The sequence below is a fragment of the Chiloscyllium plagiosum genome, unplaced genomic scaffold (assembly GCF_037043375.1).
Source record: "Chiloscyllium plagiosum isolate Xiang-an unplaced genomic scaffold, Cpla_swu_hap1 HiC_scaffold_26, whole genome shotgun sequence".
Lineage (NCBI taxonomy): Eukaryota > Metazoa > Chordata > Chondrichthyes > Orectolobiformes > Hemiscylliidae > Chiloscyllium > Chiloscyllium plagiosum.
The window spans coordinates 41,462,558-41,485,260 of NW_028270164.1; the positions used below are offsets into that span (position 1 = coordinate 41,462,558).

The window sequence follows — 22,703 nt, forward strand, 5'->3', positions numbered from 1 at the left end:
AGTTGTTATTTTAGTTCAGATGTAGTTTGCTGTGTTGGATAGCATATACACTTACCACCACATCCTGGTCTGCTCGCTGTCTGTTGACCCGCACTTCCTCCAGCTGTTTTTGTGCCTCCTCTAGAATTTTGGACTTGTTTTCCATTTCTTGTCTTAACTCCTGTTTTTCTCTCTGCGTTTTTCTAATTAGCTCCTCTTGCTCTTCCTTTAGCTGCATCAGTGCTTTCATTTTGTCTTCCTCCTCAAACAACAATCTAAAAGCAAACAGATTAGGCCTCAGTTATTTATTTCCACTCATTTTCTTGTTGCTTTGATATACACAAAACATGTCAACATCTTTTCCCCCAAACTAGATCACTCTTTGAAAGAGTTGTTGCATATGCATGGACTCTTGCTTTGCTCTACTGTTCTAAGATATCATCTTGCTTTGCAGTGTAATCTTCCCAGTGATTATCCAACAGATAACTCAACGTGTAATCGACTGCTTTAGCATCAAAATAAGAAAACTGAAGACTTACAATTTTTGTTGTAGAAATAATTTGGACATTCTGTCTGTCAAGTTAGTTAATGTCTAGAATTAATGGACCTAATATAGACTAGGATCAGTATTGTTCAGCTCCTCATTGCTTCAATCTACTCAGTCAGTAGAAAAGCTTTACTCCCATCACTTACTTAACTGAGGGAGACTCCTGCAATTCCTTTGTTAAAGTAAGGGGGAGTAGTTTAGTTTGATTGACCACCATGGCCAGGTGAAGTAACAAGTTATTGCAATACTTGTCTTTCAGCGAGTTTCATGCTTCAATTGTACTTAAAGGGTCCCTTAAAGTGGGGACAACGCACCTTGTCCAGATGAGGAGGCAGCAGCCCTACAACCAGTTTCATATCATAGGATTAACAGGAGCAGGTCTAGGTGTAGGCCATTCAACTCCTTGAACCAACTGTCATTCAATTATATTCTGGTTAATCTGCATCTCAACAGCATTTATCCTTATCCCTACATGGCAGAGGGGAAAATTTAATGAGCAGTAGTTCCCATTACTACCCATATGTTAATAAAAGCATTTGTGTGACCAAGTGGTAGGGAGACAATTATGTCCCACATGTATCTGTGTTGGGACCTCAATTTTCATGACTTTAATAACATAATAGACAGCCAAATAAGCAAGTTCATAAAAATAATAAGATTGTTGATATAGTTTATGATGTAAACAGGGGAATAAATTTTTTTAAAATAATAATGGCTTAAATGAGAGCAAAACTAAGATGGCTTTCAATGCTGGCAAAGTTAGGTACAAGCCTTTCCTTGCAAGTAGTTAAAAGCAAGGAACAATGGAGAGCCAAAGAGATTCATGGGTCCACAAGCACAGATCATTAAAATGTAGCACTCTGCTGCAAATACAAACCAAAATTGTTAGTCTTTATAACCGGAGGTCGGAACATAAGGGGAATGATCAAATCTGGGAATGTACTTGATTAGATCCATCAAACTGGAAATTTCCCAGTGTTTCCATCACCCATAGAAACTGGTATCATGACAGCAGCAGACAAACCAAGAGATAAGCAAAATGCTCTGATTTTGCCACAAACATACTTCTTCATCAAAGCAACAGGAATTAAGTTGGGAGCTCAGCAAGCAGATGAACGAGACCGCGAAGATCTAACAATGAAAAACCTCACACAGGGTACTACCATTGTCCTTTCGGCTCGAGTTCATTATCAAACGTATTTGCATTTTCTTCATACCTGGTCTGCGCATATCTCTTTGCTTCCTCCTCTTGCCGAGCAGTTACCTCAGCATGAAGAGCTTCCTCAAGGAGTTTCTGCATATCCTCCAGTTCACGAATCCGTTTTTTCTGGCGATCTGCCTCTGCCTCTTTCAATACCATCTCTGCTTCCATACTGGCTCGAGCCTGAAGAGAAAAGAGGTTACCAAACGAGAATACAAACAATGCCGGTCTGGAGCCTATAACCTTAATTACAGTTGACCTATCTATTCAAAGAATTGATCCCTTGACAACTTGATTAGACAGTGGTTTAGTCTGCAGTCATACCTAACTGATGAAGTGAAAATGTTCACTGTCCACTGTCCTTTGTGGACAATCTCAATCTAGTTCCTGAGCGGTACATGTTTAATTGTACAAGAGAATCACTATTTAATTGAGAGCTGAGGTGGTTGACGTAGCAAGTACAGAAGTATCACTTGGGTATCTTTCCGAGACTGGGCACAATGGAAAGAATTTTGTTTGAAAGAATAGAAGAATTACCTCACCTCACATAAAACAAAGTAAAATCCTTAACTTTTAATGGAAGAAAAATAATATTCCTTAATGCAAAGACTGTATCTTTTTACTTTTCTTTATGTTAGACCGTGGACTGAAATAGAAAAAGGGCTGTTTTAAAACTAAGGACTGTTGAAATAATTGACAGATGACTGGTGCTCAATGTGAGCTTTGTTTACACTGTTGCTTTGCAAGCAATGGAGGAGGAGAGATAAGATGGCACAGCACCAGGGTGTGTGTTCAAAGTGAGATTTGGCCAGCAGTGCAATTGTGACCAGTTTAGATACTAGATGTCAGAGGTCAACCTCAGCCAGAGGTTCCTGCATAACTAAACAGCTGATGTGTATGTGAACGGTACAGAGTCAGGTGGTCTCCAGACTGAAAGAAGCAAACTGTGTCTCTATATCTCTTAAGTGAACATAACTAAAGCTGAAGAAAGCCAATTATATTCTCCCACCAGTTACTGTAAGCTGTTGCCGTTAACCAGTAAGAAAGAGACTTTGTAATTCTGTACAAATCACTCCGTGCCACCTGCGAAGTGGAATAATCCAGACGACTGGAGAACAGAAGGTCTTGGAAATAAAGGGAACATCTCATCAAGTCTTATGAACTGGTGATATTTAGCTGTGCTTCCCCAATGGCTTTTCCCTTCACCTGTAATACCATTTTCTTTTGCACAACTGTACATGTGAGTAGAGATTTTAAAAGAGGGTCAGAGTCTTAACTAATAAGGATAGCTGTTATCTTTGTTTGCCCGTGCTAAAATTCACTTATTTGTCATAAACAGTAGGTTCTTGTTAAGTACCAACAGATGCTCTGTATCTTCTGCTAATCCGATACCATCTGACAGGTAAAATAAAACAAAGAACTGTGAATCTGAAACAAAAGCAGAAATAGCTGGAGAAGCTCAGCAGTTCTGGCAGCATTTGTAGACAAAAAGCTAAGTTCACGTGGAGTTAACAGACCCTTCTTCAAAACATCTGGAAAACATCCATTCTGAAGAGTCACTAGGCTCAAAATGTGAACTCAGCTTTCTCTCCACAAATGCTGTCAAAGCTGCTGAGTTTCTCCAACTATTGCTGGTTTTGTTCCAAGGGCAGATAGATTGGGGATAATTTCCATACATTGATTAGATCGTTAACTGTTGTGGTGACACAAAGAGCAGTGGGGCTAGAGAATCGGAGTTCTTTCCCAAGTGGATTGTAACATTAAAACAATGCAAAATAAAATGGAAATGATCCAGGAATGTAAGTGCATGCCATCACATAAAGTAGTATAACAAACTCAATTGAACTAAATTAATGACACTCATTCTGTTTAGCAAATGACTGACCAGGATCACATCATTGGTGGTGAGTAATGAACTTGGTTATCGGCTCTCTCACCTTTCCCTGCCAAACATATTCTCTAATGCATTGCCCATCGTCGATAATTTCCACAGTTATCTATCCACCACCCCTGTTTCATCTATTGGCCCCTGACCTGTTCAGCTTGTCGAAGTTGTATTTCCAGAGCCCTCTGCATCTCCTCATGCTGCTGCTTTCTTCGCTGTTCTTCTTCCTTTAGCAGTGTTTCTGCCTGGCGCTGGGCCTGGGAAGGAGGAAGGAAAAATATCAAACTGTTTAGTACAATACAATAGCTTACATTATTGAAGCTTTTTTTTCATTTTGAACTCATGCTTATCACATGGCACTAGTATTCCTAATACAGCCATGTCTTGGCCAATGTGATAGTGTTTAGGGTTAGGATTAATTTTCAGAGGTTCTACAGTTCCACCTCTACCCAGGCTTAGAGACGCTAAAGGAGGAAGAAAGAATGGATTAGACAAAAGAGATTGGTGGAGTTGGGGATAATGTGAGGGTTGTTGTATGTTGCAACAGGACATTGACAGGATGCAGAACTGGGCTGATAAGTGTCAGATGGAAAAGCGTGAAGTCATTCACTTTGGAAGGTCAAATTTAAATGCAGAATACAGGGTTAAAGGCAGGATTCTTGGGCAGTGTGGAGTGTTATGGACCAGGCCAGACTCTTCAAAACATTTCAAGAAGGTAGCCCAGACACTAACGTTGTTAGTTGTTTTAAGCAGGTGTAAAGTGGGTATTCCAGGGAGAATCAGCTGGTCAAACCACTTAGTTTGAAATAAAACAGAATTTATTTACAAGATTAGTGAATGAAACACAAACAATAGAGAACAGAACACAAAATAACTTAACCTCTCCGAAAACAGAGCACATCATCCCAACTTAATGATACTGTTCCAAATACTTCCATAAGCATCCCATGGCACAAAAGGTAAAATCAAACACAGGGTCTGACAGGAGAGAAGTCAGAGAGAGAAAGTACCAGCCTGGACCTGCTTCTGGGTCCAGTAGCTTTTCCGTAACTGCTTAGAAAAAACCAAACCAGAGAAAAGCTGAGCTGGGAGAACTGGCTACTCTCCTTTCATTGTACAAGTGTTTTTTTTTAAGCTTGAAAGCCTCTGCCTGAGGCAGTCTCTGTTAACTGTTATTAAATTGACCCTAAAACCCTTCAACTCCCAGACTTTGCGGAGTCTGTGTCGTTTATAACCTCCCTGAAAAAAAAACAAGGACACCATAACCTTGTTAAAGGAGCAGCTTTGTCACAGGAGGAACAGAGGGATCTTGGGGTCCACGTCCATAGGGTGCCACCCAGGTTGATAGGGTTGTTTAGAAGGCACATGGTGTGTTGGCTTTTATTAGCGGGGGATTGAGTTTAAGAGCCGCGAGTTTATGTTGCAGCTCATTAGAATCCTGGTTAGACCACACTTGCAGTATTGTGTTCAGTTCTGGTCGCCTCATTATAGGAAAGATGTGGAAGCTTTAAAAAGGGTGCAGAGGAGATTTACCAGGATGCTGCCTGGACTGGAGGGCATGTCTTATAAAGAAAGGTTGAGAGCGCTAGGGTTTTTCCCATTGGAGCAAAGAGGGATGAGAGGTCACTTGATAGAGGTGTACAAGATGTTGAGAGGCATAGATAGAGTGAATAGTCAGATACTTTTTCCCAGGGTGGAAATGGCTATCATGAGGGGGCATAATTTTAAGGTGATTAGAAGAAGGTTTAAGGGAGATGTGTGAGGTAGGTTGTTTACTCAGTGGTGGGTGCAAGGAATGCACTGCCAGCAGCGGTAATGGAGTCAGATACATTGGGGACATTTAAGCGACTCTTAGATCAGCACATGGAAGTTAGTACTATGAAGGTTATTTAGGTTAGTCTTATCTTAGAGTAGGGTGACAAGCCGGCGGGCCTGTACTGTGCTGTACTATTCTATGTTCTCTTTGCTTATGGGCCTTAAGAGTCATTTTAGCCTTTAAACAAAATTGTTTTGTAGCTTTAATATTATGAAATGTTTGTTAGAAATGGGAGTTCACTGTGTTGAAACACTCTTTGGTCCAACCAGTCCATGTTTAAATGCATATCAGTTCTGCAATTGTGTGAATGGCTTTAATTGTATAACAGGTTCAAAGTGTTTTAACTGAAAACAGCATTCATCACCTCCCCCTCTCATTACTCACCCACATCAATTTTCTCTCTAACCCTGAATTTTTCAGCGGTCTAACCTCATGAATCCCTTCAAGCACATTCATGTGTTAGGTCTAATCAGGTTGTCCTTTCATGGAGATAGCAAAGCTGGGCCTAATCCATTGCTCATTTGTACAAACTTCCAGCAGGACTTCTTTGATGAGGCTCTTAAACTGATGTTCCTTCCTCTAAACCTGGTATCTAGCGGCTATTTGTAGCACTTATCGGAAGATCAACTCATTCTGCACTGACCCAGTGAGTAAACTAGAAGTACCCTGGTCTCTACTCGTTGGATAATTTCACTGAGCCCATCTCAAAAAAAAAGCTACTTGGGCACCTCAAAATTGATATTTATTCTGAAAGCCCAAAGGAAGATGGCCAAAATATTCTCAATGAGGGCATGAAATGATACAGTAATGTTATCTTGGTGCCCATTCATTGATACAGTGTGATGATATACATTGTATCGTTCACTGTACCTGTAATGATGTTAGCTAATAGCTACAATACCACATGCAGAAGATATTATTTTTACCAGTTAAAGTCTTTAAAAAGACTTGAAAAGTCTTTCAAGGGCGTTACTGGGGCTTTCAGTTGAAAAATAATTGGAATAAATGCTGCCACTGATTCAGGTACTATTACAGGGAATTATAGGACAGGACTTTTTTGGATTGCATTTTTTCCCATCCCACCAATTGAGGACTGAAGGGGATTCACAATCACATCAGTCCCACAGCCATGTAATACACTCTGGAATGTTAATGGGCTGAAATCAGGACTCATTGCATTAAACTTTATTAATAAGCATCTTACTGTGGTTTCATCTCACCACATACAGACGGAACAAGATAATGTGTTGCTGCATCACTTCCTGTGATGATATACACTATATCATTAGAATATTACACAGTTAAAATTAACCCTTCCCCATCTCTCTCTAGTCTCCCCAGAGTCCAATTCTGACCCATTCGACCACATCTCCCTCTAAGTCTCCAACTTCCGCCCCATTTCACACCAACAACTGCTGCAGCCGGTTCACGAGTTTACCTGCTACTTAGGAGGAGATTCAAGATCTGATTCATGCCAATGGAACTGGCAGATGATTCCATTTCGGCAGAAGGATTATCGCCTGAATTCATCAATAGATTCAGAATCTGTGGCCTGTTCCAGTGTATAGATGACTGCTTCTGTATGCTAAGTATTACACATCTCACTGTATCATTTTCTATTTGGATTAGGTAGGACAGTGCTCATTGTGTCTATTCAACCATTTGTCCACAATAAACTTATTCTCGAATCTGAATGGTCTCTGCTGGATGGAGCTCTGGTAGGTTGAATACTTTGCAATATTTGCAATGTTTCTCTTGCTGTATAATTTGCTAGTGAGACATTTAGAGATAACCTTTAATACGACATCACTCCATATCTCTCATTCTAACCCATTATATACTAATTATTAATACCTCTTTAAGTAGTTCTAGTTCCTGCAGTTTTCTTTCCTTCTCCTCTTGCAGCTGTTTGAGTCGCTGAAGTTCTTCCTCCTTTGCTGCTTTCTGTTTCTCTCGAAGTGCTCGCTGATCATGCCTTTTCTGTTTTAAATCCTTGTGCAAAGATTTCTTCCCCTCTGCCTGTAACCGGATTGCTGTCTGAATGGCTGAAGGCAAACATCAAAAAGGAAACAAAATGGCATTTAGACAGATCCTTAAAATTAAGAAAAAAAACCAGAGAAACCAGATCCCAGTCAGTGTCATACAGCACGGAAACAGACCCTTTGGTCCAACCAGTCCATGCTGAACATAATCCCAAACTAAACTAGTCCCACCTACCTGTTCCGGGCCCATATCCCTCCAAACCTTTCCTATTCACGTACTTATCCAAACATTTTTTAAACGTTGTATTTGGGCCCGCATCTACCGCTTCCTCAGAAGCTCATTCCACACACGAACCATCCTCTAAGTAAAAAATTTGCCCCTCATGTCTTTTTTGAAATCTTTCCTCTCTCATCTTAAATATATGCCCCGTAGTCTTGAAATCCCTCATCCCAGAGAAGAGAAACCTACCATTAACTCAATCTATACCCCTCATGACTTTATAAACCTCTATAAAGTCACGTCCAATCTTTTCCCATTTTTTCCATTTTGTACACTATTGGCAGTAAGGGGATAATGTAACAGCTGAGTCAAATGCTGTCTTCAATGATGTTCACACATGACCTCTTGCTAATAATCAACATCAATGACAAATTAGAAACTTGGCCAAATCTGTCCTGCTACCTGATATAGGAGACTGAATATAATGTTTCCCCAGATGTAAGTACAAGGTACTGAAAGGATGCTTGCATTATGGCAACCACACTCTGGAATTAGTGTTTTGAGAAAAGAAAAGAGGGATATGTTGTTAAATGTAGAGCTGAGAATTTAAAGTCCTTTCAGCTTTTGTTTTTGGAATTAAATGGTATCAGATAATACTGAATCTGTTCATCTACAGAGGGTTTCTGGTGACCATGTTCTGGGCTATTGATAACTGCTGGTAGCTCTTAACAAAGTTATTCAAATACAAGGTTTGCATTCTAAGGTATACTTACAAACGACTCATTTTAGATCAACCCTTTTACCTGTCGTCCACTCCTGTCGCTGCTTTGTGTCTGATGCACTCATCTCATAAGTTCTTGATGGCGTCTTGACGCAGAACATGCATCTCTTCCCATCTCGGTCTGATAAAATCTTAACAACAAATACATTAATGACAATAAATATTTGAACTACAAGCTGAAGCAGAATTTTCTATGAATTATGAAAACAGTTTAATTGATTTATTTTGTACAACTTGTGACCCACAGAACAATTGCAAATGACTCACTGGCGAATTGTGTTTACCTCCACACAACAGTTCCTGTCCAGAGTAATGCTGCCTTTCTTTTCTTTCCGGTCTTCACTCACATAGTAACAGAGGATACTTGGCTTGAGGATGAACCATCGCTCAGTCCAGTTGCGCCTCAGCTGGCCCTTCTTCCATAAGTAACCCTGGCATAGCACAAGAAAACAAATCAAAAATAATACTATTAATAACTTATGTTAGAACTATAAATAAAGGCATGGTAAATCAAATATACTAGGAGACAGAAAAGGATCCTGCTGACAAATTACATATTGGGTCAGCACAGTACTCATTGATTAGCACTGCTGCCTCACAATGCTAGGGACCCAGATTTGAATCCATCCTCCACACAGTGAGTGTGTGGAGTTTGCACATTCTCTCCGTATCTGCCTGCATTTTTTCTGGGTGGTCCCGGTTTCCACCCATAATTCAAAGACGTGCAGATTAGATGGATTAGCTATGCTAAATTGCCCAGTGTCCAGTGATGTGCATGCTCATTGGATTAGGAAATGCAGGGTTACCAGGATAGGTTAGGGAGGTGGTTCTGGGTGGGATGTTCTTCAGAGGGTCAGAATGGATTCCATGGGTTGAATGGCCTGCTTCCACACTCTAGGGATTCTATAATTCTATGAATTGACACTTATGAAAGCTCTTAAAATGATATATTCTACTGTTTAGACCAGCAGGGAAGAGGCATTAAGTGTTTAATTATGACTACTTAGCTTATAGTTTCTCTTATTGACCCTTTCTTAGGTTGGTTTCTTATGACAACTGAATCATTTTCAAATTTGAAAAACAATTGAATTTCAAACATAAAGGAATGAGACCTACCAGAGTGACAATTTCTTTAACATACAATCTACTAGCTTCCTTTGTTCTTCCTTAAGGGAAAAATATTCCAAGAAATCCCAGGTCCTGAGGGTCTAAATTCTACGTGTTTGGAAGAGATAGCTGTAGAGATAGTAGATGCTCTGACTGTCATTTTCCAAAATTCCCTAAAATCTGGAATGATCCCAGCAGATTGGAAGCTAACAAATGTGAAACCATTATTGAAGAAAGGAGGAAGAGGGAGAACAGTGAACTACAATGACATTGGTTATCGGGAAATTGCCAGAATTTCTTCTAGAATAAATCTTACTATTGCACTTCAAAAATCATTGTACAATCAAAACAAGTCAATATGGTTTTATGAGGTAAACCGTGCTTGACAAATGTATTCGCACTTGTCTGAGCATGTAACTAGTAGGTAGATAAAGGGAAACCAGCTCTTTGGAATTCTATCTCAAGAGTGCTCTGGAAGCCAAGTCATTGAGTATCAAATTTAAGACAGAGATCAATAGATTTCTGGATATTAACGAAGTCAAAAGAAATGGGATATTATCGTAAAATGGTATTAAGGAAGATGATCAGTCATGAACGAGAATGGCAGAACAGGCTCGTGGACTGATTGGCGTACTCCCAGGTTTCTAAGTAAATTAGTGAAGGTGAACTTTCTTAACAAAACATATAAACAAATGTAAACTCCTGAAAATTCAATACTGAATACAACAGAACCCCTGGTAAAAACATGCATCTGGAGTAAAATTCCTTATAATTGTGTTGTGGAAGGGGTTGACCCTATAGTGAATATACTTTGAATATTAGCTTTTTATTTAAAATGTCATTACATATTTTATTTATGTTCTCACGTTCAAAACTGTGAAGGTTTGAATTAATTTTCAATTAGACTAAATGAACAATTTACTAACATTGTGTGTAGCATGGGGTACCTTGCTCGCAGGATAATAATAAAGTCATCTATTATTAGATCCAATTGCCTGTGCTCGTGATTTAAAGGTTGAGGTTCAGTAAGATTTATAATACAATTCAAAAAAGTGGTGCAGTGATTTTTTACAAGGTTAATCTTTAGCAGATTAAACTTGTAGCATGGGTTGGTACCTGGGATTTCGATGTTGTGGCCAATTTTGGAGACATGGATAGAGCAGGGACAGAAATGGTTATTGCAGGTTCCAGGATTTTGATGTTTCAGCAAGAACAGAGAAAATGGTAAAAATGGGGGGGGGGGGGGGAAGATGTGGCATTGTTAGTCAAGGACAGTATTATGGTTACAGAAAGGACGTTTGCATGGGCTGAGATTAGAAACAAGAAAGGAGAGGTCACCCTACTGGGAGTTTTCTATAGGCCTCCAAATAGTTCCAGAGATGCACAAGATAGGACAGCAAAGATGATTTTCGATAGGAGCGAGAGTGACAGGGTGGTTGTTATGGGGTCTTTAACTTGTCAAATATTGACTGGGAATACAATAGTTCAAGTACTTTAGGTGGGTCAGTTTTTGTCCAATGTGTGCAGGAGGGTTTCCTGACATAGGGCAAGAGTTATAGCTGGGGGAAAGGCAATTATGATCCGATTAGGCAAGATTTAGGATGTATAGGATTGGAAAGGAATGTGGCCGGGGATGGCACAATTGAAATTTGGAGCTTATTCAAGGAACAGCTACTGCAGGTCCTTGACAAGTACGTACCGGTCAGGCAGGGAGGAAGTTGTCAAGTGCGGGAGCTGTAGTTCACTAAGGAAGTTAAATCTCATCAAGAGGAAGAAGGCGGCTTATATTAGGATGAGATGTGATGGTTCAGTTAGGGCGCTTGAGAGTTACAAGTTAGCCAGGAAAGACAGAGAGAGCGAAGAGCAGCCAGGAGGGGCCATGAGAAGTCACTGGCAGATCGGATCAAGGAAAACCCGGAGGCTTTCTATAGGTATATCAGGAATAAAAGAATGGCTAGAGTAAGATTAGGACCAATCGAGGATAGTAGTGGGAAGTTGTGCGTGGAGTCAGGGGAGGTAGGGGAAGCACTAAATGAATACTTCTCGTCAGTATTCACATTAGAAAAAGACAATGTTGTCGAGGAGAATATGGAGATACAGATGACTGGACTAGATAGGATTGAGGTTCATGAGGTGTTAGCAAATCTGGAAAGTGTGAAAATAGATAAGTTCTCTGGGCTGGATGGGATTTAGGCAAAAGTGAGGACTGCAGATGCTGGAGATAGAGTCGAGAGTGTGGTGCTGGAAAAGCACAGCAGATCAGGCAGCATCCGAGGAGCAGGAAAATCGACGCTTCGGGCAAAAACCCTACATCAGGAATGAGGCTGGAAGCCTCGGGGGGGGGGAAGAGAGGAGAGAGGGAGGGGGGATAAATGGGGAGGGTGGGTGGGCTGGGGTGGAAGATAACTGAGAGTGCAATAGGTGGATGGAGGTGGGGTAATGGTGATAGGTCGGAGGAGAGGATGGAGCAGATAGGTAGGAAGGAAGATGGACAGGTAGGCCAGGCCATGAAGGTAGGGCTGAGCTGCAGGGTTGGAAATGGGATAAGGTGGGGGGAGGAAACTGGTGAAATCCACATTGATACCCTGGGGTTAGAGGGTCCCGAGGCGGAAGATGAGTCATTCTTCCTTCAGGCGTTGGGTGGTTAGGGAGTGGCGATGGAGGCAGCCCAGGACCTGCATGTCCTTGGCAGAGTGGGAGGGGCAGTTGAAGTGTTCGGCCATGGAGCAATGGCGTTGGTTGGTGTGCGTGTCATGGAGATGTTGGCTCCGTGGAACAGTCCATCTTCTGTAGTTACAGCAGCACCATTCCCTACCTTTTCCTCCACTACACTGATGACTGCATCGGTGCCACCTCGTGCTCCCACGAGGAGGTTGAACAGTTTTAGAGTCATAGAGTCAGAGATGTACAGCATGGAAACAGATCTTTCGATCCAACCCGTCCATGCCAACCAGATATCCCAACCCAAACTAGTCCCACCTGGCATCCGGCCCATATCCCTCCAAACCCTTCCTATTCATATACCCATCCAAATGCCTCTTAAATGTTGTAATTGTACCAGCCTCCACCACATCCTTTGGCAGCTCTGCATGAAAAAGTTGCCTCTTAGGTCTCTCTTATATCTTTCCCCTCTCACCCTAAACCTATGCCCTCTAGTTCTGGACTCCCCGACTGCAAGGAAAAGACTTTGTCTATTTATCCTATCCATGCCCCTCATACTTTTGTAAACCTCTAGAAGTTCATCAACTTCAATACATTCCACCCCGACCTTAAGTTTACCTGGACCATCTGAGACACCTCCCTCTCCTTCCTGGACCTCTCCATCAATGGTGATCAACTCAACACTGACATCCTCTACAAACCCATTGACTCCTACAGCTATTTGGATTACACCTCCTCCCACCCTGCTTCCTGTAAAAATACTATCCCTTATTCCCAAAACATCCGTCTCCACCGCATCTGCTCCCAGGAGGACCAGTTCTACCACAGAACACACCAGATGGCCTCCTTCTTTAAAGACCGCAATATCCCCTCCCATGTGATTGATGATGCCCTCCAAGGCATCTCATCCATGTCCCGCATCTCTGCTTTCGAACCCCACCCCTCCAACCACAACAAAGACAGAGAAAAGAAGGTTTAGGGGTGACTTGATTGAGGTGTACAAGATGATTAGGGGGTTAGATAGGGTTGACAGTGTGAACCTTTTCCCGCGTATGGAGTCGGGTATTACAAGGGGGCATAGCTTTAAATTAAGGGGGGGGTAGATATAGGACCGAAGTTAGGGGTAGGTTCTTCACTCAGCGAGTTGTAAGTTCATGGAATGCCCTGCCAGTAGCAGTGGTGGACTCTCCCTCTTTATGGGCATTTAAGCGGGCATTGGATAGGTATATGGAGGATAGTGGGTTAGTATAGGTTAGGTGGGCTTGGATCGGCGCAACATCGAGGGCCAAAGGGCCTGTACTGCGCTGTATTCTTCTATGTTCTATGTAACCCCCCCCCCCCCCCCCCCGCCCGGTCCTCACTTTCCACCCCACCAACCTCCATACACATTGCATCATCCTCCGCCATTTCCACCACCTACAAATGGACCCCACCCCATCTGCTTTCCGTAAAGACTGTTCCCTCCACGACTGCCTTGTCAGGTCTGTGCCCCCCAAGAACCCACCCACGCCTCCCAGCACCTTTCCCCTATGACCGCAGGAATCGCAAAACCGGCGCCCACACCTCCCGCCCCTCACCTCCATCCAAGACCCAAAGGAGCCTTCCACATCCATCAAATTTTCACCTGCACTTCCACATATGTCATTTACTGTATCCATTGCTCCTGACGCAGTCTCCTCTACATTGGGGAGACAGGATGCCTTCTCGCAGAGGGCTTTAGAGAACATCTCTGGGGCACCCGCACCAACCAACCCCACCGCCCCATGGCTGAACATTTCAACTCCCCCTCCCACTCTGCCAAGGACATGCAGATCCTGGGCCTCTTCCATCACCACTCTCTAACTACCTGACGCCTGGAGGAAGAACACCTCATCTTCCACCACGGGACCCTCCAACCACATGGCATCAATGTGGATTTCACCAGTTTCCTCATTTCCCCTCCTCCCACCTTATTCCAGTTCCAACCTTCCAACTCAGTACTGCCTTCATGACCTGTCCATCTTGCTTCCCACCTATCTGCTCCACCCTTCCCTCTGACTATCACCATTACCCCCACTTCCATCTACCTACTGCACTCTCAGCCCCAGCCCCACCCTCCCTCCCTCCCATTTATCTCTCCACTCCCAAGGTTCTCAGCCTCATTCCTGATGAAGGGCTTTTGCTCAAAACATCAATTTTCCTACTCCTTGGATGTTGCCTCACCTGCTGTGCTTTTCCAGCACCACACTCCAGATGGGATTTATCCTAGGGTTCTCTGGGAAGCCAGGGAGGAGATTGCAGTGCCCTTGGCTTTGATTTTTATGTCGTCATTGTCTGCAGCAATAGTGCCAAAAGACTGGAGGATAGCAAAAGTTGTTCCCTTGTTCAAGAAGGGGAGTAGAGACAACCCTGGTAATTATAGACCAGTGAGCCTTAGTGGGTAAAGTGTTGGAACAGGTTATAAGAGATAGGATTTATAATTATCTAGAAATGAATAAGTTGATTAGGAATAGTCAACACTGTTTTGTAAAAGGTAGGTCATGCCTCACAAACCTTATTGAGTTCTTTGAGAAGGTGACCAAACAGGTGGATGAGAGTAAAGCCATTGGTGTGGTGTATATGAATTTCAGTAAGGTGTTTGATAAGGTTCCTCACAAAGGCTAATGCACAACATACCGAGGCATGGGATTGAGGGTGATTTAGCGGTTTGGAACAGAGATTGGCTAGCTGAAAGACGACAGATGGGAAATATTCATTGTGGAGTTTAGTTACTAGTGGTGTACCACAAGGATCTGGTTTGGGTCCACTTCGGTTTGTCATTTTTATAACTGACTTGGATGAGGGTGTAGAAGGATGGGTCAGTAAATTTGCAGATGACACTAATGTCGGTAGAGTTGTGGATAGTGATGAAGGATGTTGCAGGTTCCAGAGCGACATTGATAAGCTGCAGAAGTGGACTGAGAGGTGGCAATCGGAGTTAATGCAGAAAAGTATGTGGTGATTCACTTTGGAAGAAGTAACAGGAATGCACAGTACTGGGCTAATGATAAGATTCTTGGTAGTGTAGACGAGCAGAGAGATCTCAGGTGTCCAGGAACATAGATCCTTGAAAGTTGCCACCCAGGTTGATAGGGCTGTTAAGAAGGCATATGGTGTATTAGCTTTTATTGGTAGAAGGATTGAGTTTTGGTACTATGAGGTCATGCTGCAGCTGTACAAAACTCTGCTGCAGCCGCACTTGGAGTATTGCGTACAGTTCTGGGCCCCGCATTACACGAAGGATGTGGAAGCTTTGGAAAGGGTCCAGAGAAGATTTACTAGGATGTTGCCTTGTATAGACAGAAGGTCTTACAAAGAAAAGCTGTGGGACCTGAGGCGATTTTCATTAGAGAGGAGGTTAGAGGTGACTTAATTGAGACAAAAATGATCAAAGGGTTAGGTAGGTTGGACAGTGAGAGCCTTTTTCCTCGGATGGTGATGGCTATCACAAGGGGACATAGCTTTAAATTGAGGGGTCATTGCTATAGAACATACGTCAGAGATAGTTTCTTTATTCCAAGAGTCCTAGGGGCATGGAACACACTGCCTGCAACAGTAGTAGGCTCGTCAACTTTAAGGCCATTTTAATGGTCATTGGATAGACATATGGATGAGAATGGAATAGTATAGGTTAGATGGGCTTCAGACTGGTTTCAGGGGTCGGAGCAACATCGAGGGCCGAAAGGCCTGTACTGCACTGTAATGTTCTAGCTCCATAGTGCAGGAGTCTGCCCTCTCTGCATCGTTCACAGAGATGCAAACTAAGCTGCTGCTGGAGAACCATGAACTCAATGAAGGACAGTCTTTGGTCACGCCCAAAACCTGATGGTCTTCTAGTGCAGAGATCTGTCCACAGTCAAGTGTTGGTAGTGTGGATGAGCAGAGGGATCTTGGTGTCCATGTACACAAATCTTTGAAAGTTGCCACCCAGGTAAATAGTGTGGTGAAGAAGGCATATGGCGTACTGGCTTTTATTGGTAGAGGAATTGAGTTCTGGAGTACTGAGGTCATGTTGCAGTTGTATAAGACTTTGGTGCGGCCGCATCTGGAGTATTGTGTGCAGTTTTGGTCGCCATACTATAGGAAGGATGTGGAGGCACTGGAACGGGTGCAGAGGAGGTTTACCAGGATGTTGCCTGGTATGGTAGAAAGATCGTATGAGGAAAGGCTGAGGCACTTGGGGTTGTTTTCATTGGAGAAAAGAAGGTTTAGGGGTGACTTGATAGAGGTGTATAAGATGATTAGGGGTTTAGATAGGGTCGACAGTAAGAATCTTTTTCCACGTATGGAGTCAGCTATTACAAGGGGGCATAGCTTTAAATTAAGGGGGGGTAGGTATAGGACAGATGTTAGGGGTAGGTTCTTTACTCAGCGAGTCGTGAGTTCATGGAATGCCCTGCCAGTAGCAGTGGTGGACTCTCCCTTCATTATGGGCATTTAAGCGGGCATTGGATAGGCATATGGAGGATAGTGGGCTAGTGTAGGTTAGGTGGGCTTGCATCGGCGCAACATCGAGGGCCGAAGGGCCTGTACTGCGCTGTATTCTTCTATGTTCTATGTTGCCAATTGGTATACTCCATAATCCAGGACTATGTACCAAGGGATGCGCTACTGCTGGGGGCTGAATAAGAACATAAGAAATATGAGCCGCAGTAGGCCATTCGGTCCCTCAATTGTGCCTTACCATTCAATAAGATGCTGATCTACCCCAGCCTTCAACTCCTCTTTCATGTTAATTCATCACAGCCCTCAACTCCGAGTTTTCAAAAATCTACTTCCCTCCTCTTTAAATACTTTGTGATATATTCTCCACCATTCACTGGGAGGTGGGGGGGGGGGGGGGGGTGGGGGAGGTTTAGAGAAATCCAGACATTCACTAACCTTTGAAAGAAATGTCTGCACCTCTTACTTTCAAATGAGTCTTCCCTTTATTCTGCAATGGTGTCCTGTAGTTGGAGAATCCCCCACGAGTAGGAATATCTTCCCAACAATCCACCCTGTCAAGCCCTTCAGAATCTGGTGTCTATCAATAAGATCACCCCTCATGCATCTAAATTCTTAATGAATGAAAGCCTAACCTGTTTAGCAGTTCTTTAAAATGTCAATCCACCACCCTCCTTATTTGTTTGGGAAAAAGGAAAAAGTCAAAGGCCCTCTTGCCACTGGATACCAAAGGGTTGGAATCTATATGAAACCCCTTGGGGTGTAGCAGAAGAAGCTTTGACATGAATGATAAATTTACATTGTAAATTTAACATGTATCTCGAAGTGTAATAAAGCAGTTCAGAATGCCACAAACTGTTCTGTAAGAAACTAAATTTCACTTTACAGAGAAGCTCAAATTTGGCATATCATTACATACCTAATGTTATGAATAAAGTATCTTTTTTGATGAAAAAGAAACAAAAATTCCAAAGTACTTACTTGAAAAATACATACCTGTTTAAGCACATCCTCAATAATTTCTTGGTAGACTTCCTGCACTGCCATTGTGACAGTCTCCTTTTCAATCCCCCTGGTAAATCTTCCTGAATTTACCAGGTCCAGAAACACCCAGACTGTGATTCCATTCTGCTGCAAAGGCTCTTGGGTGAAGAAGTCATCCAGTTCCCCTGCACACCACTCCACATTCATCTCTGTGCAGATTTTCTTCAGCAAATACTCCACCTATAGAGACAAGATTAATGGCCCTCAGACATATGTCTCAGAAAAGCAAAGCACCACCATTCAACCAGTTCTCAATGACTGAAAGGATCTCAGCTTTTTGGAATATAGTTCCATGATTGCCCTGGAAGAAATGTCAGAGTATAAATCCAAATTTATAGAATCATCGATTCCCTAGAGTGCAAAAAGAGGCCATTCAGTCCATCGACTGACCCTGTGAAGAGCATCCCACCCAGACCCAATAGAAACCAGAAAATAAAAACAGAAAAGCTAGCAGTTACTGCCCGCTGACCTGAGTGGCTTGGTAGGGTCAGTTCATAGGGTGGTTATGAGTCAACTACATTGCCGGAGTCATATGTCATAGAGTCATAGAGACGTACAGCATGGAAACAGACCCTTCGGTCCAACTTGTCCATGCCAACCAGATATCCCAACCTAATCTAGTCCCATTTGACTGCATGTGGCCCATATCTCTCTCAGCCCTTCCAATTCAGCCCTTCCAATTCATATACCCATCAGATGCCTTTTAAATGTTACAACTGTACCAGCTTCCACCACTTCCTCTGGCAGCTCATTCCACACACACACACACACAACCTTCTGCTTGAAAAAGTTGCCCCTTAGGTCTCTTTTATATCTTTTCTTTCTCACCCTAAACCTATGTCCTCTAGTTCTGGACACCCTCATACCAGGGAAAAGACCCTGTCTATTTACCCTATCCATGCCCCTCATGATTTTATAAAACTCTATGAGGTCACCCCTCAGTCTTCGACATGCCAGGGAAAACAGACTCAGCCTATTCAGCCTCTCCCGATAGCTCAAATCCTCCACCTCTGGCAACATCCTTGTAAATCTTTTCTGAACCTTTTCAAGTTTCACAATATCCTTCTGCTTGGAAGGAGACCAGAATTGCATGCAATATTCCAAAAGTGGCCTAACCAATGTCCCGTACAGCCGCAACATGACCTCCCAACTCCCATATTCAATGCTCTACCAATGAAGGAAAGCATACCAAACGCCTTCTTCACTATCCTATCTATCTGCAACTCCACTTTCAAGGAGCTATGAACCTGGATTCCAAGGTCTCTTTTTCAGCAACACTTCCTAGGAGCTTATCATTAAGTGTATAAGTCCTGCTAAGATTTCCTTTCCAAAAATGCAGCGCCTCGCATTTGTCTAATTTAAACTCCATCTGCCACTCCTCAGCCCAATGACCCAACTGATCAACATTGTTGTAATCTGAGGTAACCATCTTCGCTGTCCAGTACCCCTCCAATTTTGGTGTCATCTGTAAACTTACTAACTATACCTCCTATATTCACATCCAATTCACTTAGCTAATTCTCCCTGTATACCATAAGATCTAACCTTGTGAGCCAGTCTCCAATGGGGAGCCTTGTCGAATGCCTTACTGAAGTCCATATAGATCACATCCATCACTCTGCCCTCATCAATCCTTTGTTACTTCTTCAAAAAACTCAATCAAGTTCATGAGACATGATTTCCCATGCACAAAACCATGTTGACTATCCCTAATCAGTCCTTGCCTTTCCAAATATGTGTAAATCCTGTCCCTCAGGATTCCCTCCAACAAGTTGTCCATCATCGACCTCAGACTCTGCGGTCTATAGTTCCATCTCTTGTCCTTCCTACCTTTCTTAAAGAGTGGTACCATATTTACCAACCTCCAGTCTTCCGGCACCTCACCTGTGCCTATCAATGATACAAATATCTCAGCAAGAGGCCCAGCAATCACTTCTCTAGTTTCCCCAGAGTCCGAAGGTACACCAGACCAGGTCCTGGGGATTTATCCACCTTTATGCGTTTCAAGATATCCAGCACTTCCTCCTCTGTAATATGGACATTTTTCAAGATGTCACCATCCATTTCCCCACATTCTATATCTTCTATGTCCTTTTTCACAGTAAACACTGATGCAAAATACTTGTTTAGAATCTCCCCCATCTCCTGCAGCTCCACACAAAGGCTGCCTTGCTGATCTTTGAGGGACCTCATTTGCTCCCTAGTTACTCTTTTGTCCTTAATGAATTTGTAAAACCCTTTGGAATCTCCGTAACCCTATTTGCCAAAGCTATCTCATGAGCCCTTTTTGCTCTCCTGATTTCCCTTTTAAGTATATTCCAGTGCCTTCATACTCTACGGATTCACTCGATTTCTCCTGTCTATCCCTGACATATGCTTCCTTCTTTTTTTTGACCAAAACCTCTAGTCATTCAGCATTCCCTACACCTTTCCTTTCACCCTAACAGGAATATACTGTCTCTGGACTCTCATTATCTCATTTCTGAAGGCTTTCCATTTTCCCGCAGCCCCTTTACCTGCGAACATCTGCACCAAATCAGCTTTTGAAAGTTCTTGCCTAATACCGTCAAAATTGACCTTTCTCCAATTTAGAACTTCAACTGTTAGATCTGGTCTATCCTGTTCCATCGCTATTTTGATGTATGTCAGGCATCCGTCCTTAAAAGGTCATTCATGAACTAGATTTGTTTTTAAAACAATTGACCTTTTATTACATTTTGGCCATCAGACAGCTGTCCTCATTCATGGTTTTTATTCGATTAAAAAGAAATCCAACAGAGAATTTGAAGAAACCTCTGAAACCCAAGGACTGAGAATGTGGAACGTCCTACCACAGCAAGTGGTTGAAATCTACGGTTTTGATAAAACTTAAGGGGAAACTAGTTTGGCATTTGATGGAGAAAGAATTCGATGGATACAATGATATATTTAGATGAGAGAAGATAGAGGAGTCACTTTGAGCAGGGTGTAAATACCAGCACACACTGAGCGGAGGGGTACTTTCTCTGCCATGTACTGTATGTAATCTAAGGAACATACATTTTTACCCCCAGCAGGTCAGTCTGCATTTGTGGACAGCAGAGAAAGATTCATATTTCTGGTGTATCCCTTTATAAGATTGGAGGATTTTAAACACGAATAATAATTAAAAATTAGAGAATAAAGAGAAAGGAAAGGAGGGTGAACATCTAAAAGCAAACTAACAAAGATACAAAGTAAAATTATGTTGAAGGTAGGAACAAAACAAGAATTTTTTGCATCGCCACCACTTTGGAGGTGGTGGTTAGACTCTCCTGCTGGAGATTGCTTAGCACTTAATGTGCAGTATGAACATTACTTGTCATTTAATCAAGTCAAGCATGACTATTAAAACTTCAATCAAATAGATATTGCATGTGCATGCAAATAATTAAACACTAACAACAGCTAGGTTAAAGTTTTTAAGTATTTTTTAGTCACAAACGAAGTGCCTCAACAGCTACAGGAAGTGTGGTTTCAGAAAGCTGCATTAACTCGCGATCTCAGTTGGTTACAACACAACCAATTTCCGCATGGTACCCGTTTCAAAAAGTGCAAAACTGGTTCAAATCCAAAGCAGAGAGTGAAAACAGACTTGGATCTCAAAAAGCTCGTACCAAAATTTGAAACACTACAAATCATTTTCACAACCTTCAAAATTACCTTTGACTTCAAGTACGTTATGAAAATCATCTGTAAATACATTTAGAAATTCCTTAAACTGGAAATCCCACTTACGAATAGTGTTGTTCTCCAAAACATTACATGTACTATATTTAAAAGTTGAGAAATGGTGATATCAGCAAGGCAGAGAAATTCGATGAAATTTTAAATGGTAGGTTAAGTTACGAGACAAAGCTAATTGGGCTGAACAACTTTTCTTCTTCCAGTCAGAAACTGTCTCTTGGAGCTGTACAGGCCAGAGAGTCATAGTTGTGGACCCTGGTTATATATTGACTTTTGCTCAGCCAAGTTGTTGGCAAAGACAAAATACCGGGCTGATTTTCCAAGTCCAGACAGCAGGCTGAAAGTTACATCCACAATCTCCTGATACAATCAGCTGATGGTGAGGCTCTTCAAGTAAACCTCGAAAATTAATTCCTTTGCTTTCTGCTTTTGGGCTGTAGGAGACCGGAGATAAACCAGCCAGGATCCCCAGTCTCTCGTGATCCCTGATAGTAAAAGTGTACATGCACTGTGGGGTAAAGAGGGGTCAGGCTGACTTGTACTATCCGTCAAACTGCCACCTAGTTTCTGGTTTGATATACTCAGAATGGTCCCTGGGCCGGAGTAGTAAAAGGTGCCTTTGTGGTATCCGTGTGGTAGTGTACTCCAGCATAGATCAGGAAAGTCAACAGGAGTCAAGTGCAACAAGATAAAGGAAGAGTTACATTTATATTGTACTTTTAATGGCCACTGGTATCCTTAAGCATTTTACAGCCAATAAAGTACTTTTGAACAGTAGTCACAGATATTGTAAGAAATGTAGCAACCAATTTGCACAGAGCAAGCTTCTGCAAACAGCAATGCAATAATAACCCTGATTTTAATGATGCTGATTGAGGCATAAATATTGTCCAAGATACAGGGATATGACTTCTCCAAAAGACTACTCTTCTCCAAAATAGTACCATGGAATCTTTTACATCTACCCAAGTATTCGGTCTGGGTCTCAGTTTAATGTCATGTCCAAAGCCCAGTACATCTGTTAATGCAGCACTCCCTCAGCACTGCACTGGGCTGTTAGTCTTCAATTTTTTTTCCTGTGCAAGGCCTCAATTGAGACATAAACCTAGAATCTCATGACTCAAAGGCAACTGTTGAACCGACTGAGCCTGGCTGTCATTATTAGCTTCAGCAAAACTCAAGTCACTCTCATCGTCAAAAACCAAATGAAAAGCTATGCGTACCATTTTCTCAAGCAGCACAGGAAACCACAAGTATGCGCAAACAAAGAATTTTATTCCAGAATCAAAATGCCCAAAATGCAGTTGTTTTTCA

The 22,703-nt window shown here is 42.3% G+C and overlaps 1 protein-coding gene across 1 annotated transcript in view; it reads right to left on the bottom strand.

Annotated features, from left to right (window-relative positions):
* The window catches only part of def6a (DEF6 guanine nucleotide exchange factor a), a 152,003-nt gene that overhangs the window by 16,020 nt on the left and 113,280 nt on the right, over nt 1-22,703 (bottom strand). Inside the window, exons 4-10 of the mRNA XM_043716901.2 lie at nt 17,637-17,864; nt 8,696-8,842; nt 8,434-8,542; nt 7,283-7,473; nt 3,762-3,869; nt 1,744-1,910; nt 56-254 (exon numbers count right to left, since the gene is read on the bottom strand). Of these exons, the coding sequence (XP_043572836.1) occupies nt 56-254; nt 1,744-1,910; nt 3,762-3,869; nt 7,283-7,473; nt 8,434-8,542; nt 8,696-8,842; nt 17,637-17,864 (1,149 nt within the window). The remainder of the gene's footprint in view (nt 1-55; nt 255-1,743; nt 1,911-3,761; nt 3,870-7,282; nt 7,474-8,433; nt 8,543-8,695; nt 8,843-17,636; nt 17,865-22,703) is intronic.